The 15,598-nt window shown below is 39.5% G+C and overlaps 1 protein-coding gene across 7 annotated transcripts in view; it reads left to right on the top strand.

Moving 5' to 3' along the window:
- Positions 1 to 15,598, top strand: part of FXR1 (FMR1 autosomal homolog 1) — a 65,143-nt gene that overhangs the window by 15,225 nt on the left and 34,320 nt on the right. For all 7 annotated transcript variants that reach the window (XM_032298566.1, XM_032298563.1, XM_032298562.1 and 4 more), the window contains exons 2-3: positions 6,352 to 6,404; positions 8,167 to 8,260. In XM_032298566.1, the coding sequence (XP_032154457.1) occupies positions 6,352 to 6,404; positions 8,167 to 8,260 (147 nt within the window). The remainder of the gene's footprint in view (positions 1 to 6,351; positions 6,405 to 8,166; positions 8,261 to 15,598) is intronic.

Genomic DNA, 15,598 nt, shown 5'->3' with positions numbered 1-15,598 from the left:
GGCTCACCGCAACCTCCGCCTCCCGGGTTCAGGCAATTCTCCTGCCTCAGCCTCCCGAGCAGCTGGGACTACAGGCACGCGCCACCATGCCCAGCTAATTTTTTGTATTTTTAGTAGAGACGGGGTTTCACCATGTTGACCAGAATGGTCTCTATCTCTTGACCTCGTGATCCACCCGCCTCGGCCTCCCAAAGTGCTGGGATTACAGGCTTGAGCCACTGCGCCCGGTGATGATATTTTCTTAATGAGTTTATCAGGAATGTTCCTAAAGGGACAACTCTACAGATTTCTAAGCCACAGCTCAATCAAGATATCTGATACATTGATCAGTATTTTAAGCATTAAAATATTCTTTCAGCTGGAATCCTAGTTGTGGAAAAGATAATTGCCTTACCAATTGTGAGTTTTTGATGCTTTGGGAACCTTGCCTTAAATATCTTTTTATGATAGGTGCCTTATTCCCCTGATTAACATGACTATGAGACTTAATCTTTTGTAGTTTAAAACTATATGAATTGGCCAAAGCATTTCATCATCTGGTTCATAGTGATTTAGTGAAAAGAGCTCAAGACAGATGAGGTTTTAAATTTGTACTTTTAACCTAGAGAGTGAAACTTTGGGGCTATATGTGTATTGTTTCAAGTTGATTTAAAAAAAAAATGAGTTCTCTTATAAAATGAGAGGTTTGTAAATGATATTTTGTCCTCATACAGAGTCATTAGATGACTTTTCCACAGCCAGGGTCTGTAATTCATCTGTTCAGATTTTTTGTTATAGTTGTCATATTAATCTTTTAACTTCTGAAATATATTCATACCATGTTTCTTTCTGCTTATAGGATTTTTTTCCATGACTGCTCCTGTCAAGTTGAAAAACTTGTTTTTCAGCTATATGCTGTAATTTTAAAAACGTGTTCATAAAGTAGGCAGATATCCTGTGTACTTTTTTCTTTCCACAGACCATTTGGCACTATCTAAAAAAAAGGAGTAGATCTTTATATTACAATAAGGTAGGATCTACAAGACACAACTGAGGCGGAAAAGTTCAGAACAAATTGTAACAAATATGTAACACTTTAAAGGAGATTTATATATTATTAAAATTAGATTTTTTTCCTGTGAATTACTCGTTCACTAAAATTAGATTTTTTTCCTGTGAATTACTCGTTCACCTGGTTTATATCCATTGATACTTCTATCAGCTAGTTCTTACTCACCTGAGGATATCCGGAATTGGGTATTTCACCCTGTTTTATGTTGTTTCGGCCCTTGTCCCCCTTTCTCCTTTGTATATGATGCTTTTATATTTTAGCTTCTGAATAGTATACTTTTATCAAACTTTGTGGTTTTGGGGTTTTGCTTTTTTGGTTAGAAAGCCCTTCCATTGGCTCCTGCTTTCTCCTGAAATCTTTATTGATTTTTTTTAAGTATGACTATTTTATCTTTGTTCTGTTTGTTTGTTTTGGTGAAGACATCCATTTCTGTTTTGCTCAAGAATTATTTAAATGTTCCAATACCATTTTAGAAAGAATCCATTCCTTTCCTATTTGTAAATTCCTAAGTGACTTAGGCCTACTTTTGGAATCTGTGTTCTGTTCCTTTAAAACATATTTTCAATTTTCATTATTGTAGTTTTAAAATAGTTTGGTAAGTATAGAGTGTTATTCTCTCCCACTCCAGCCTCCCCCACCCCATTTTAGAAGTTTCCTTTTAGAATGCTGTCTTTCTAAAAATTTTCTTTGAGATAGACTTATTACCGACCTTCCCTCTTCTTGCCCGACACAGACACACTCTTCCTCAGTATTTCTGTGGGATCCCATTGAAGTAATAGGTTAATGTTAGGGGCATATTGAAATTTTCATAATATCAAGGTCTCTAAGAACATGATAGTGTTTTACATTATTCTGAATTTTCTATTTCTTAGAGCTTCAGCCATTTTTGTGCATAGCTTCTGTGCATATTTTTGTTGAGAACACTTGTAGGGTTTATTTTTTAGCTGTTGCTGTAAGTAGAACATTTTTTGTATAAAATTTTTATTTTACAGCTGCTTGTTTACATCTAGAAAGCTAATGGATTGTTAACTTGCCGCTCAAGTGGATCTTTGACTAAGAACGTTTTTTTAAAAAATTTTTTTTTTTTTGAGACGGAGTTTTGCTCTTGTTACCCAGGCTGGAGTGCAATGGCGTGATCTCGGCTCACCACAACCTCCGCCTCCTGGGTTCAGGCAATTCTCCTACCTCAGCCTCCCGAGTAGCTGGGTTTACAGGCACGCGCCACCATGCCCAGCTAATTTTTTGTCTTTTTAGTAGAGGTGGGGTTTCACCATGTTGACCAGGACGGTCTCAATCTCTTGACCTCGTGATCCACCCGCCTCGGCCTCCCAAAGTGGTGGGATTACAGGCGTGAGCCACTGCGCCCGGCCCTGCATTTCTGGTTTTTTATTATATGATGCCTATTTGTTGTTTTGTCAGAGTTATGGGTACATTTTAAGATTTTTTTTCCGTTTATCTGCAGCAAGCTGTGAACGTTTGAATACACTTGAGATGTGTTATACTACCTATTTATTAATGATTATCTTATAGTTAAGAGTTTCAAATGTAAACATATATTGGACCGTGTGAGTGAACAAGATAGGTGACCATTTAATAAGGCTGCCTCGAAATCTTGCATGTCTACATATGTATGGGAAGAAAAAAAAGAAATGTCAAAGGCTTTGTTTTGAGAAATGTGGGGCCTGGGCCAGGTAAGTATGAATCAGAAGAGAGACGGGGACTGAGGATGGAAGTTACGGAGACTTTGAGGCATAAAGCCCCTGCCATGTTCAGACAAATGTGGCTGTTACTGGTGTCTCCTGTCAGATTTTGGTAAAGATCCAACCCTGTCAATTTGGGTCTTTTGAGCTGGTAAGGGGACCTAGCATCATTCTGGTGACTTGGAGAGTACAAAAATACATTTAAAAGTATTGACTGTGTCCTGTATCAAGTGGACTCAATTTTACAGAAATCTGGCCATTAGAAGCATGTCTGTCTAACATTTAGGAATCAGGGATTACATTTTATGGAGTAGGACATTAAAAATTCTTCACCAAAGTCCAAATAAATTTTAAGGACTAGGTTTCAGGCCTTAATCTAGTAAATCTCATGGCGGAATGATGCTGGCAATAAAAGTAGATGTGCAAAGGGGCCTGGTACGGTGGCTCACGCCTGTAATCCCAGCACTTTGGGAGGCCAAGGCAGGCGGATCATGAGGTCAGGAGTTTGAGACCAGCCTGGCCAACATGGTGAAACGCCATCTCTACTAAAAATACAAGAATTAATTGGATGTGGTGGCGTGGGCCTATAATACCAGCTACTCAGGAGGCTGAGGCAGGAGAATTGCTTCAACCAGGGAGTTGTTGCAGTGAGCCGAGGTGGCGCCACTGCACTCTAGCCTGGCGACAGAGCAAGAATCTGTCTGGGGGGGGGGGGGGGGGGGAACAAAAAAAAGAAAAAAGAGTAGATGTGTACAGAGCTATGTTCCAAACTTTGTGAAGAATGTGCACTCAAAGTTGATGCTGGTGTTAAGGGGAAAGAAAAGTAGAGTGCTGATTTTTAGATAGAAAAAAAGAATCGTATTACAAAGGAGAGTGAGGGAAAATTATAAAGTTGAGAACAGAGTGAAATTTTGTAGTGGCTTAGAGTTCTGATTTGAACTAATCCACTATATATGATTTATATAGAAACTAGAAAGATTTGTTTGTGAGACTCTTCAAACTTTGTGTGAGTTTGTTGAAGAACTAGAAAATGTTAGTGGAAGTTGAAAATATGGCTGTCTTCTGATGCTTTACTAATCATAAAGATGGACATTCTCAGTTTCTGAAATTTGTTAAAAAATGGCAAGGGTATAATATAGATATATTTGCTGGTAATGTAATGGTGAATGCGCTGACCAGAGTGATTGTTGAAAGAAAGTGAATGTGGGCCGGGTGTGGTGGCTCACGCCTGTAATCCCAGCACTTTGAGAAGCCCAGGTGGGTGGATCACCTAAGTTCTGGAGTTTGAGACCAGCCTGGCCAACATGACGAAACCGCCGTATCTACTAAAAATACAGAAAATTAGCTGGGTGTGGTTGGTGTACTCCCAGCTACTCAGGAGGCTGAGGCAGGAGGCCAAGATCGCACCACTGCATTCCAGCCTGGGCAGCAGCATGAGACTCTGTCCCAGTCAATCAATCAATCAATAAGAATGTGCCCTACTAGAAACAGGTAGGTAGGTAGGTAGGTAGGTAAATAAATAGGGTGAGTGTGCCCTACTAGAAATAGAGAAACTGGCCAGAAAGTCATCAGTATAGCATGGTGGGATAATCAGAGCCTGAACTAGAGTGGCAACTCTTATATTTAAATTTAGGGAGGATTAATTAATATCCAGAAGTGCAAGGCAGAGCACTATAGCAGTCGTGTGTGTGTGTGTGTGTGTGTGTGAGAGAGAGAGAGAGAGAGAGAGAGAGAGAGAGAGAAAGAGAGAGAGAGAGATGGAGTTTTGCTCTTGTTGCCAAAGTTGGAGTGCAGTGGCGTGGTCTCGGCTCACTGCACCCTCCGCCTCTCGGGTTCAAGTGATTCTCTTGCCTCAGCCTCCCGAGTAGCTGGGATTATAGACATGCGCCACCATGCTTGGCTAATTTTTTGTATCGTTAGTGAACACAAGGTTTCTCCATGTTGTTCAGGCTAGTCTCAAACTCCTGACCTCAGGTGATCCGCCCTCCTTGGCCTCCCAAAGCTTCGTTTTTTTATTACTGTTAATCTTCCATTTACTGTGTAAGTTTCAAAAAAAATTTATTTTGTTGTTGTTGCAAGTTTGTCTTTTCCCTTTATTCTCTTTCTTTTGGGTTTATTCAAATGTCTTTAGTGTTACCTAATGGACTTTTGGGAAGGAGTGAGATAAACAGATGTGCTCATTTTTGCCATGCTTTGATCAGATACTGCATACATGTGTTTATGTCGCTAGTTTGCTGTGGACATTGTGGAGTCTAGTGTGATAAAGATGTTTCAGAAAAGTATTTCCTATGTACCCAGTGGTTGAGTGTGCATAAGCATTTGATTAACATTGAGTAATCTGCAGCTCTGATTCATAGTAATACAAAGTCATTTAATGTTAATGGTAATTACACAAGTGCCAAGGGACAGCTTGCCTAAGGTTACATAGTAGTGGAATCAGGATTTCAGCAACAACAATTCTACACTCAAGTCCGTTGCTCTTTCTTATGTCAGACCTTAATGGTTTATTTCAGCTGTATTAATCAAAGGAAGGAAGAGTACAAAGGCTAATTTTAATATTAATTTTAAGGCTGATAAATGACAACCAGTTGTTATTGAGACTGTATTCATTCTGTCATAGTTGTGAACAATGTACTCACTATAGCCCAGTTTTCTTTTAAGGGAGGAAGAGAAGTATCTAGGAAAAATAAGATTACGTTAATGGCAAAGGTAGTATTCAAAATCTAGTCATGCATTTTACTGAAGGTGGACTGTAATATTGATAGCACTTTTTTTTTTGTTTTTTTTTGAGATGGAGTCTTGCTCTGTCGCCCAGGCTCTAGTGCAATGGCACGATCTTGGCTCACCACAACCCCCGCCTCCTGGGTTCAAGCAATTCTCCTGCCTCAACCTCCCGAGTAGCTGGGACTACAGGCGTGCACCATCATACTCAGCTAATTTTTGTATTTTTAGTAGAGATGGGGTTTCACCTTGTTGACCAGGATGGTCTCTATCTCTTGACCTTGTGATCCACTCACCTCGGCCTCCCAAAGTGTTGGGATTACAGGCGTGAGCCGCCACGCCTGGCCGATAGCACTTCTAACAAAATTAAATTCTTTATTTGTGCCAGGTACTGTGCTAAATATTACTTTATTTAGTTCTCATAATTTTTCATTAGGTGTATGATACTGTAATTAATTTCATTAGGTCAAAACTATATTCAGGAATATACAAGTGATAGGGCTTGGTTATAAGTCCTGGGAGCCAGTACTCCAGAGCTTGAACTCTTTGTCATAGTAGTAAGTAGTGAACTCTTAGTCACAATACTAAATAACTGTCTTGCTGAACTAATACCTGAGATGTTCCAGCGATGCACATTTACTTTTGCTAATTCCAGGTAGATGACACCAGGTGAAAAATGAGGTTCAGAGAGGTTATGTAACTTGAAAGATCATATATGTCATAAATGGTAAAGATGGAAATCAAAGTCACATCTGCCTAATTCCAAACCCTGTATCCTTTCAGTATTCCGTGCTGTCTTTGTATCTTGAATACAGCCTTGTAGAGTTATGAAGTGCCTAATATTGATAATGTTTTTAATAATGTTTTTGTGTTTTGCAGGGATTTATCAAAGATGTTCATGAAGACTCTCTTACAGTTGTTTTTGAAAATAAGTAAGTTATGTTTGTTGGCAAAGATGTTAATTTTAGAGATTGGCAGTGCCAAACTGTTTTTGGGTGTTCCTGCTGCCAGTGGAAAAATGATTTTGCTTTTGGAGGGCGTGTCTGTGTGTGTGTGGGGGGGTTGGTTGGTTGATCTTTAGTTTTGATAACTTTACCTGTTTTTCTGTCCATAATTGTTACTTTTTTCATAACTCTCTTTGCCAGCACATTTATGGATATGAATCAGTGGCACAAATTAGATGATAATATGCTTAATACTTAAAAGCCCAGAATGTTCAAATGATGTTGCAGAAGGTTTTCCAGTTGACTAGTGGTCGTCAGAATAAGTATTAAGCCATCTTTAATTGCTTGAGGAGTATGCAGTCTAAACATGGGGAAGACAGTATGTTGGGCTTGGTTAGGAAGGGGTTATGAAAGAGCACTGGGCTGGGTTTTGTAGCTCACACCTGTAATCCCAGCATTTTGGGAGGCTGAGGCAGGCAAATCACCAGGAGTTTGAGATAGCATGCTCAACATGGTGAAACCCTGTCTCTACTAAAAATACAAAAAACTTAGCCAGGCTTGGTGATGGGTGCCTGTAATCCCAATTACTTAGGAGGCTGAGGCAGGAGAATTGCAAGAACCCGGGAGATGGGGGTTGCAATGAGCCGAGACTGCGCCATTGCATCCAGCCTGGGCAACAAGAGCGAACTATGCCTCAAAAAAAGAAAAAAAACCAACAACAAAAAACCGTTTAATTGATGGTCAGAAAAAAACTGTTCAGCTTTTACTTTTAAGCTGTTTGTGGAATTGCCTGAAAAGGTCTTTGCCTAACAGCTGCTTCATGTAGAAACAAGGGTTGAGATGATTTCTTTGAGCAGCTGCCATGTGGAAAGTAATGATGAAAAGAAAGCATCCCCAAATCTTTTGTCAGCTGCTACTTTGCTACTAGCCTTGGCAGATAGAAACTCGAGAGACATTTTATGTCATAGTATAATTCCCAGACATGTAAATGACCTGTGACATATTAGAGTAGGGAAGAATTTTTAACTTTATAAATTCAGCTTTTAAAATACAACATAAATGTCAGTTAACTGATAAGTTAGTGGTTTAATACATTCATATTTGCTACAGAGTTAAAAGTAGGCTTTTTGTAGGTTTTAATTATAATGTGTGTATCCACTGTAGGAAAGATTAATGGAACGTGAGAAAAGTAATCTTTTGTAATTCAGATATTCAAAATAATTACTGATTATTTTCTGTGTTTCGGTGAACATGTATATTAAAAAGAGTTACACAGTTTATATTGTTTTGTAATCTATGAAATTGTGTTTCCTTTATTGATAGGTCATATAGTTGTAAAAGTATTTGAAATAAGTTGATCTCACTACTATTTATTGGGCAGCTGTGTCGATTTGACAGTTTGATTTGAAGTTACTCATCATTATGAACTTATTTCATTTGCAGAATAATGTATGTACTGCTCTTAGGATGAATAATTTGGGAGTGTGTGTACTGCTCTTAAGATGAGTAATTTGGGAGGCAATGTACAGTTGCTAACAATTATGTTAATTATTTATGAACCTCATCAAGAGTCATACAAAATCTGTTCTACTTCAGTAACTAATTACTTGGGAAATTATATTAATAGTATGAAGGTTGTTTTTCTTCTCTTTAGGAAAAGCTAAGTGGTAAACTGACTTGAAAAAATACGCAGCGCCAGTCATAGACTGTATATTTTTAAATTGTTAATACACCTTTTCTAATCCTTCAGTTGGCAGCCAGAACGCCAGGTTCCATTTAATGAAGTTAGATTACCACCACCACCTGATATAAAAAAAGAAATTAGTGAAGGAGATGAAGTAGAGGTATGTATTTTTAAGTTTATTTTCTTGTGGTGTCTATTTTTTGTATTCAAATATTCTTTTAGGAAAATTAGCATAGTTGATGGAGGATAAAGCTAATTCCTTTTCTCTGTTCTTTCTGTTGGTGGTAATGGCTGCCTAATCTAGCAGTGCTTGAATTTGGAGTCAGAATAGATCTCACCTGTCCCATTGTTAGCTTTGTAGACTTTTATCATTATAATTTGGAAGTCATGGATGATAGTACATTTGAATTTTTTTTTTTTTTTGAGACAGAGTTTTGCTCTTGTTGCCCAGGCCGGAGTGCAATGGTGCAATATCATCTCACCACAACCTCAACCTTCTGAGTTCAAGTGATTCTCCTGCTTCACTCTTCTGAGTAGCTGGGATTACAGATGCACACCACCTCGCCTTGCTAATTTTGTATTTTTTAGTAGAGACGTGTTTCTCCATGTTGGTCAGGCTGGTATCGAACTTCTGACCTCAGGTGATCCACCTGCCTCAACCTGCCAAAGTGCTAGTATTAGAGGCGTGAGCCACCGCTCCCAGGCTGCACCTAGCATAGAACACTATGTGCTATGGTGTTATTCTTTTCTTTCTTTTTCCTATTTACTTTAAATAATTTGTCTTATGATTTGCCTGGGTGTCTTTATGAAATGACAGTTATTTTACTATAGTGACCATTAACAGAGTTCGTATGTAACAATGTGAAATACTGTAACTAGCTTTTTGCCTTGTAGAATATTATAGAAATGTCTGAGGAAAAATTTAAAAGTACAGAAAAGCAAAAAAATAAAAGTAGTAAAGGACGAGGGAAAGAAAAGTCACCCCTCAGAGATTAATAAAACACTGTTCATGTTGTGCATGTTCTTCCAGGTGTGTGTGTGTGTCTGTGTCTGTGTCTGTGTCTGTGTGTGTGTGTCTCCCCCCACCCACCTCTCAGAATAAAAATGGGATCATGTCATACTGCTTCTTTGTATCTTGCTTTTCTTTTTTTCCACACTTAGTAGATCTTGGATGTCTGCCTTTTCCGTGTTATTATTTGTGGTTATATAACAAGAAACCTGGAAATAATTTTCAAATAGAACCGCAATGGTGATTTGATGAATATAAAATTTCTTTTCAATTTTTTTTTTATTTTTTTTTTTTGAGACGGAGTTTCACTCATGTTACCCAGGCTGGAGTGCAATGGCCCGATCTCGGCTCACCGCAACCTCCGCCTCCTGGGTTCAGGCAATTCTCCTGCCTCAGCCTCCTGAGTAGCTGGGATTACAGGCACGCACCACCATGCCCAGCTAATTTTTTTTTTGTATTTTTTTAGTAGAGACGGGGTTTCACCGTGCTGACCAGGATGGTCTCGATCTCTTGACCTCGTGATCCACCCGCCTCGGCCTCCCAAAGTGCTGGGATTACAGGCTTGAGCCACCGCGCCCGGCTCTTTTCAATTTTTAAGAAATGGATACCATTCCTCCTTTGTGCTCAAATTTCTTTTTTTTTTTAAGATGGGGTTTCACCATGGTGGCCAGGCTGGTCTTGAACTCCTGACCTCAGGTGATCCGCCCACCTCTGCCTCCCAAAGTGAGCCACCATGCCCCGCCACTGTGCTCAAATTTCTTAAACATATTTCTCACTGAAAGTTGCTTGATAGTATTAAAAGATTTTTAAGTTTCAATTGTACCTGCTATACGTATGGTGGGTTATGGGAATTGGGATAGGAGAACTTGACTGATGAAATACCTATCTCAGTGTTTTTACAAACTTTATTACTTTATTTTTCCTGTTTTTTTTTTTTTTTTGAGATGGCGTCTTATTCTGTCACCCAGGCTGGAATGCAATAGTGTGATATCTTGGCTCATTGCAGCCTCCACCTCCCAAGTTCAAGCCATTCTCCTGCCTCAGCCTCCCAAGTACCTGGGACTAAAGTCATGTGCCCAAATTGCTGGGATTACGGACGTGAGCAGCCACTCTTGACCCTACAAACATTTTATTTTATTTAATTATTTTTGAGATGGAGTTTCCCTCGTCTCCCAGGCTGGAGTGCAGTGGTGCGATCTTGGCTCACTGCAACCTCTGCCTCCTGGGTTCAAGCAATTCACCTGCCTCAGCCTCCCAAGTAGCTGGAATTACAGACATGCACCACCATGCCTGGCTAATTTTTTTTTTTTTTTTTTTTTGAGACGGAGTTTCACTCTTATTACCCAGGCTAGAGTGCAATGGCTCGATCTTGGTTCACCGCAACCTCCGCCTCCTGGGTTTAAGCAATTCTCCTGCCTCAGCCTCCTGAGTAGCTGGGACTACAGGCGTGCGCCACCATGCCCAGCTAATTTTTTGTATTTTTAGTAGAGGTAGGGTTTCACCATGTTGACCAGGATGGTCTCGATCTCTTGACCTCGTGATCCACCCGCCTCGGCCTCCCAAAGTGCTGGGATTACAGGCGTGAGCCACTGAGCCCGGCCTAATTTTTGTATTTTTAGTAGAGATGGGGTTTCACAATATTGCCCAGGCTGGTCTCGAACTCATGACCTCGGGTGATCTGCCTGCTTTAGCCTCCAAAGTGCTGGAATTACAGGTGTGAGCCACCACACCTGACGATTTACAAAAGTTTTAAACATGTATATACTGTACTAAGCACTGCAGGTGATTTGGTTATCTGCCAATTTTATTTTACTTTTTTTTTTTTTTTTTTGCAATGGAGTCTTGCTCTGTCACCCAGGCTGGAGTGCACTGGAGTGATCTCAATTTCACTGCAATCTCCTCCTTCCAGGTTCAAGGGATTCCCCTGCCTCAGCGTCCTTAGTAGCTGGGATTAGGTACCCACCACCATGCCCAGCAAATGTTTTCTTTTAATAGAGACAGGGTTTCACCTGTTGGCTAGGCTTGTCTTGAGCTCCTGACCTCAGGTGATCTGCCCACCGTGGCCTACCAAAGTGCTGGGATTATAGGCGTGAACCACCTCACCTGGCCTGATTTTTTTTAATGATAAATTTTCTTTGAGCTCTCATTAAGATCATATGCTGGGAAGTCAAATAATTGCAGCATTTCAACCCCTAATAACCTTAACTTGGTGTACCCACTTCTGTGGAAGTCAAAGATAAAAGAGTAAAGTGAGTGCTTTACTCATTCATGCAGGGCCGTAGTTTATCACTTTGCTTTCGCAAAAGCAAAATAGTACACAGTGAACTTAGTGCACATAGTCAAAATCCAGGCAGAAAGATGGCAATAAGTTAAATAACTTTTTGTAAGAATACCTGTTCTGTAGTCTGGCTGTTGTATTAGAGTTCTTGAGGAAAATGTTACTGATGTGTGGTGGGGGAGGCACGAGGAACAGTGGTGAAGTGACTGCTGCAAATCAGGGAGTGTCAAGTGGGGTCCTGGGTGGTGCTATGTGTGGCAGTGATTGATGCTGCCGATTACTCTCTTCATTTGGACTGTAGATTTTATTGAAAATGTGTTTCTCAATGTTGTAGCTCTGATAGTTTTCTGTGAGGATGGAAGGGGCTTGATTCATTTTCATTTTTCAAAATTGGTGGTGCAGTGTTTTTTAGATACTGAATAAGCAGAAGTTAGGTCAAGCAAGGAATGACGTAGGTTTGGACATGTACCAGAATTAGAAATGTATGGCAGTCAGTTTTGGTAGTAGTGCTTCTTAGACGTTTTTGATGTTCAGACACAAAATTGGTAGCGTGAAGTCTCAGATTAAAGGGAAAACTACTCTTAGTGGAGTGCTGAGGGTGTTAACAGTGTACTTTTTCCATTCCTGTCCAGGAAGGTCCTGCCTTGTTCCTGAACAGTCTCTGGCTCACCCCTGTGGCCTGCCTCCCCTTCTGTAAATAAGACATTGATGCTAGAGATTGAATGATTGAAAAATCGAATCCAGAATTAAGAAAAAAATTTCATAGTATGTTTTATGATTCAGCTCTGGTGAAATTTGCTTTTTTCTTTTTATTTTAAAATTTAAAATAGCTGCCCATCACTGAAAATTTGCTCTCTAGAATTTTGTAAGTCATCTGAAATTAAGATGTCATAGTTTTTTCACTTTTGAAAAATTTGAAAATTCATATAAGGAAAAAGTTTAAGTGTAATCTTGCCACCCATAGAATTTTGTTTCTTTTGCCACCATTTATTAAGGATCTGTTCATAGTACCTAGAATGTTTAGAAACTCTCGAATTAGTACTTTAACAGGTAACGTTTTGAAAGCCGCCTCCCTCATTCAAAGTAATAAAGCGCTTAATGTAAAAATTATATAAAGCATGTCCCTCTTAATGTAGGTGTGCTTACCCACCATCCCTAACTTAAATCTCACTAGAATTGATTGTCTCCTCTGAGTTTTTTGTTTGCATGTGTAAAGGAGGTATTTAAGTTGATAAAATGGGATTGAGTTATATATTTGTGATTTTTGTATTCAGTTAATTAGGATAGCAGACATTTTGATGTCTTCTCAATCTTTTTTTTTGTTTTTTGTTTTTTTCTCCTTTTCCTTATTTTAAATTTACCTCATTTTTTTGTAACCACCTCAAAATTACTTGGTGTGGATATATCAAATTAAAAGCTGTTGAAATTATTACCAAAAATTGTTGCTATTAATAAAAGAAAACAATACCAGAGTTAAAGTTAATCATCTTATGTAAATCTTCTGGTAGTATTGTATATTTTAAGAGGTTCAGTTGCAGAATCAAAAGGCAAGATATTTACGTTTTGAAAAGTACTAAAATGTACCATTTCATCCTCCAGAAATGCCTTCTGGGCGCGGTAGCTCACACCTGTAATCCCAGCACTTTGGGAGGCTGAGGCGGGTAGATCACCTGAGGTCGGGAGATTGAGACCAGCCTGGTCAACATGGTGAAACCCCATCTCCACTTAAAAAAAAAAAAAAAAATTAGCCAGGTGTGGTGGCGGACACTTATAATCGCAGCTACCTGGGAAGCTGAGGCAGGAGAATTGCTTGAACCCAGGAGGCAGAGGTTGCACTGAGATGAGGTCATGCCACTCCAGCCTGGACAACAGTAAGACTCCATCTCAAGAAAAAAAACCGAAATAGCCATAAAACAGAAGGATTTCCTACACCATAAGCTACACAAACAAAAAATAGACAATTCACAGAACAAAGGATGAAGAGCCGATAAACTAATATAAATGATGTACCCATATTACTATTAAGGAAATGAGAATTCAGGAGACATCAGCTTCTATCCACCACGTTTACAAAACTGTACATATGAACAATACAATAACAGTCACTGAAAGTATGAAAAAGATAACCTCCAGCGTGTTAACAGAATTATAAAGTGATAATTCAGAAGGCATTAAAAAACCGCCTGGGGAGAAAAACACAATATATAACAGATTTTTATATCTGTTACGCACCACCATGCCCAGCTAATTTTTTGTATTTTTAGTAGAGACAGGGTTTCGCCATGTTGGCCAGGCTGGTCTCGAATTCCTGACCTCAGGTGATCCGCCCGCCTCGGTCGTCCAAAGTGCTCTGATTACAGGTGCTAGCCACCGTGCATGGCCAAATTTGTAGTGTTTTAATTCAGGCATTTATATTTAGTCACTTTGTGAAAGTAACTTGGTCTTTTTGGGGTGAGGTTATTAATGAAGCTTACAGAAATGGATATTAAGTTTAAAACTGAATTCAGCATTTCGTTGTTTAGTTAGAAAAGCCTCCAGGCAGTTAAGAATGCTTTATTTAGGAAGCCAAGTTAATGGATGGTTATGCTTTAGTGAAAATAGAATAAGGGGTCTAGGTAGTTTTAAAGGCATAACCTTTTCAGCAGATCAGGCTTGATGTACCCACAGATTAGCAAGAGATATTCCAGTCTGCTTGGATGAGCTGCCTCACTTAAGATAGTGCTTCGAATGGGCACTTTCTTTTGATTGTTAGCATATTCTTTTTCTGTACAGTGGTATGATCATGGCTCTCTGCAGCCTCAACCTCCTAGTCTCAAGTGATGCTTCTGCCTCAGCCTCCCAAGTAGCTGGGACTAGAGGCATGCATCACCACATCTGGCCAATTAAAAAAAATTTTTTTATAGGTATGGGATCTCCCTGTGTTGCCCAGGTTGGTCTCAAATTCCTGGACTCAAGCAATCCTCCTGCCTTGGCCTCCAAAAGCGCTGGTATTACAGGCATGAGCCACTGTTCCTGGCCATTATTAGACTGCATGCTGGAGTACAGTGGAGTGAACACAACTCACTGTAGCCTCAACCTTCTGGGCTCAAGTGATCTTTCCACTTGGGGTAGCTGGGATTACAGGCACATGCTACCATGCCTGGTTAATTTTTGCCTTTTACGTAGTGATGGGGTTTCACCAGGCTGGTCTTGAACTCTGATGCTCAAGTAATGTGCCCACCTTGGCCTCCCGGAGTACAGGGATTACAGGTGTGAGTTACCATGCATGGCCTTATTAGACATTTTAGTCAGAGTTTAAATATGGCAAATCCAACTTTTTCATATTTTCCAGGTTTTGATGATATATGTATCTGCAATAAATGCAGTTCTCTAAATGTAACTTAACTGCTCAGTAACCGTTAAACATGAACCTAGATTATACCCATTTTATACATATTGATACCAGATTTAAAATATCTCTAATAAATTCCAGTTTGTCATTACTTGTAGTTATTCTTACACTTGGATAATCAGAGTGTAGTTCTTGAATACTTGGAACTTTTACTGGCATTTCCTTCTATGAAAGAAGGGATAGCCGTCTTTGTGCTGTGATTTTAGCATATTTAGTCAGTTGAATTGATTAATGAATATATTTGCATTTCATTATCTTTTGCAGTTATCTTTGTATACACATCTGCCTTTGACATTTCCACTTAAATGAAGTAAATTTTGGCACACAAACATATTTTTAAAAACTTTATCTTCAACTTTTATTTTACTTTTTTTTTTCGGACAGGGTCTTGCTCTGTCACTCAGGCTTGAGAGTAGTGGTTCAGTCTTGGCTCACTGCCTTCTCAACTTCCTGGGCTCCAGTGATCCTCCCACCTTAGGCTTCCATGTAGCTGGGACCACTGTTGTGCTACCGTGCCTGATTAATTTCTTTTGTATTTTTGGTAGAGACAGGGTTTTGTCATGTTGTCCAGGCTGGTCTTGAACTCCTGAGTTCAAGCAGTCCACCTGCTTTGGCCTCCCATAGTGTTGGGATTACAGGTGTGAGCCACCATGCCTGACCACAGACATCTTAAAAAGATGGAAGAATACTGTCATAAACCATTTTAGAAAACCAGAATGATCTGGGTTCTTGTTGGAGGATTTTGCATGATGGAGTCTCAGTTGAGTGATTAACTGGATGAGAATAGACATCATCTTTGCCTCTTCTCCTTAGAAATACG

The sequence above is a fragment of the Sapajus apella genome, unplaced genomic scaffold (assembly GCF_009761245.1).
Source record: "Sapajus apella isolate SASKATOON/1434 unplaced genomic scaffold, GSC_monkey_1.0 scaffold38, whole genome shotgun sequence".
Taxonomy (NCBI): Eukaryota; Metazoa; Chordata; class Mammalia; order Primates; family Cebidae; genus Sapajus; species Sapajus apella.
The sequence above is the reverse complement of the archived record's forward strand: the minus strand, read 5'-3'. Positions and strand labels throughout refer to the sequence as shown.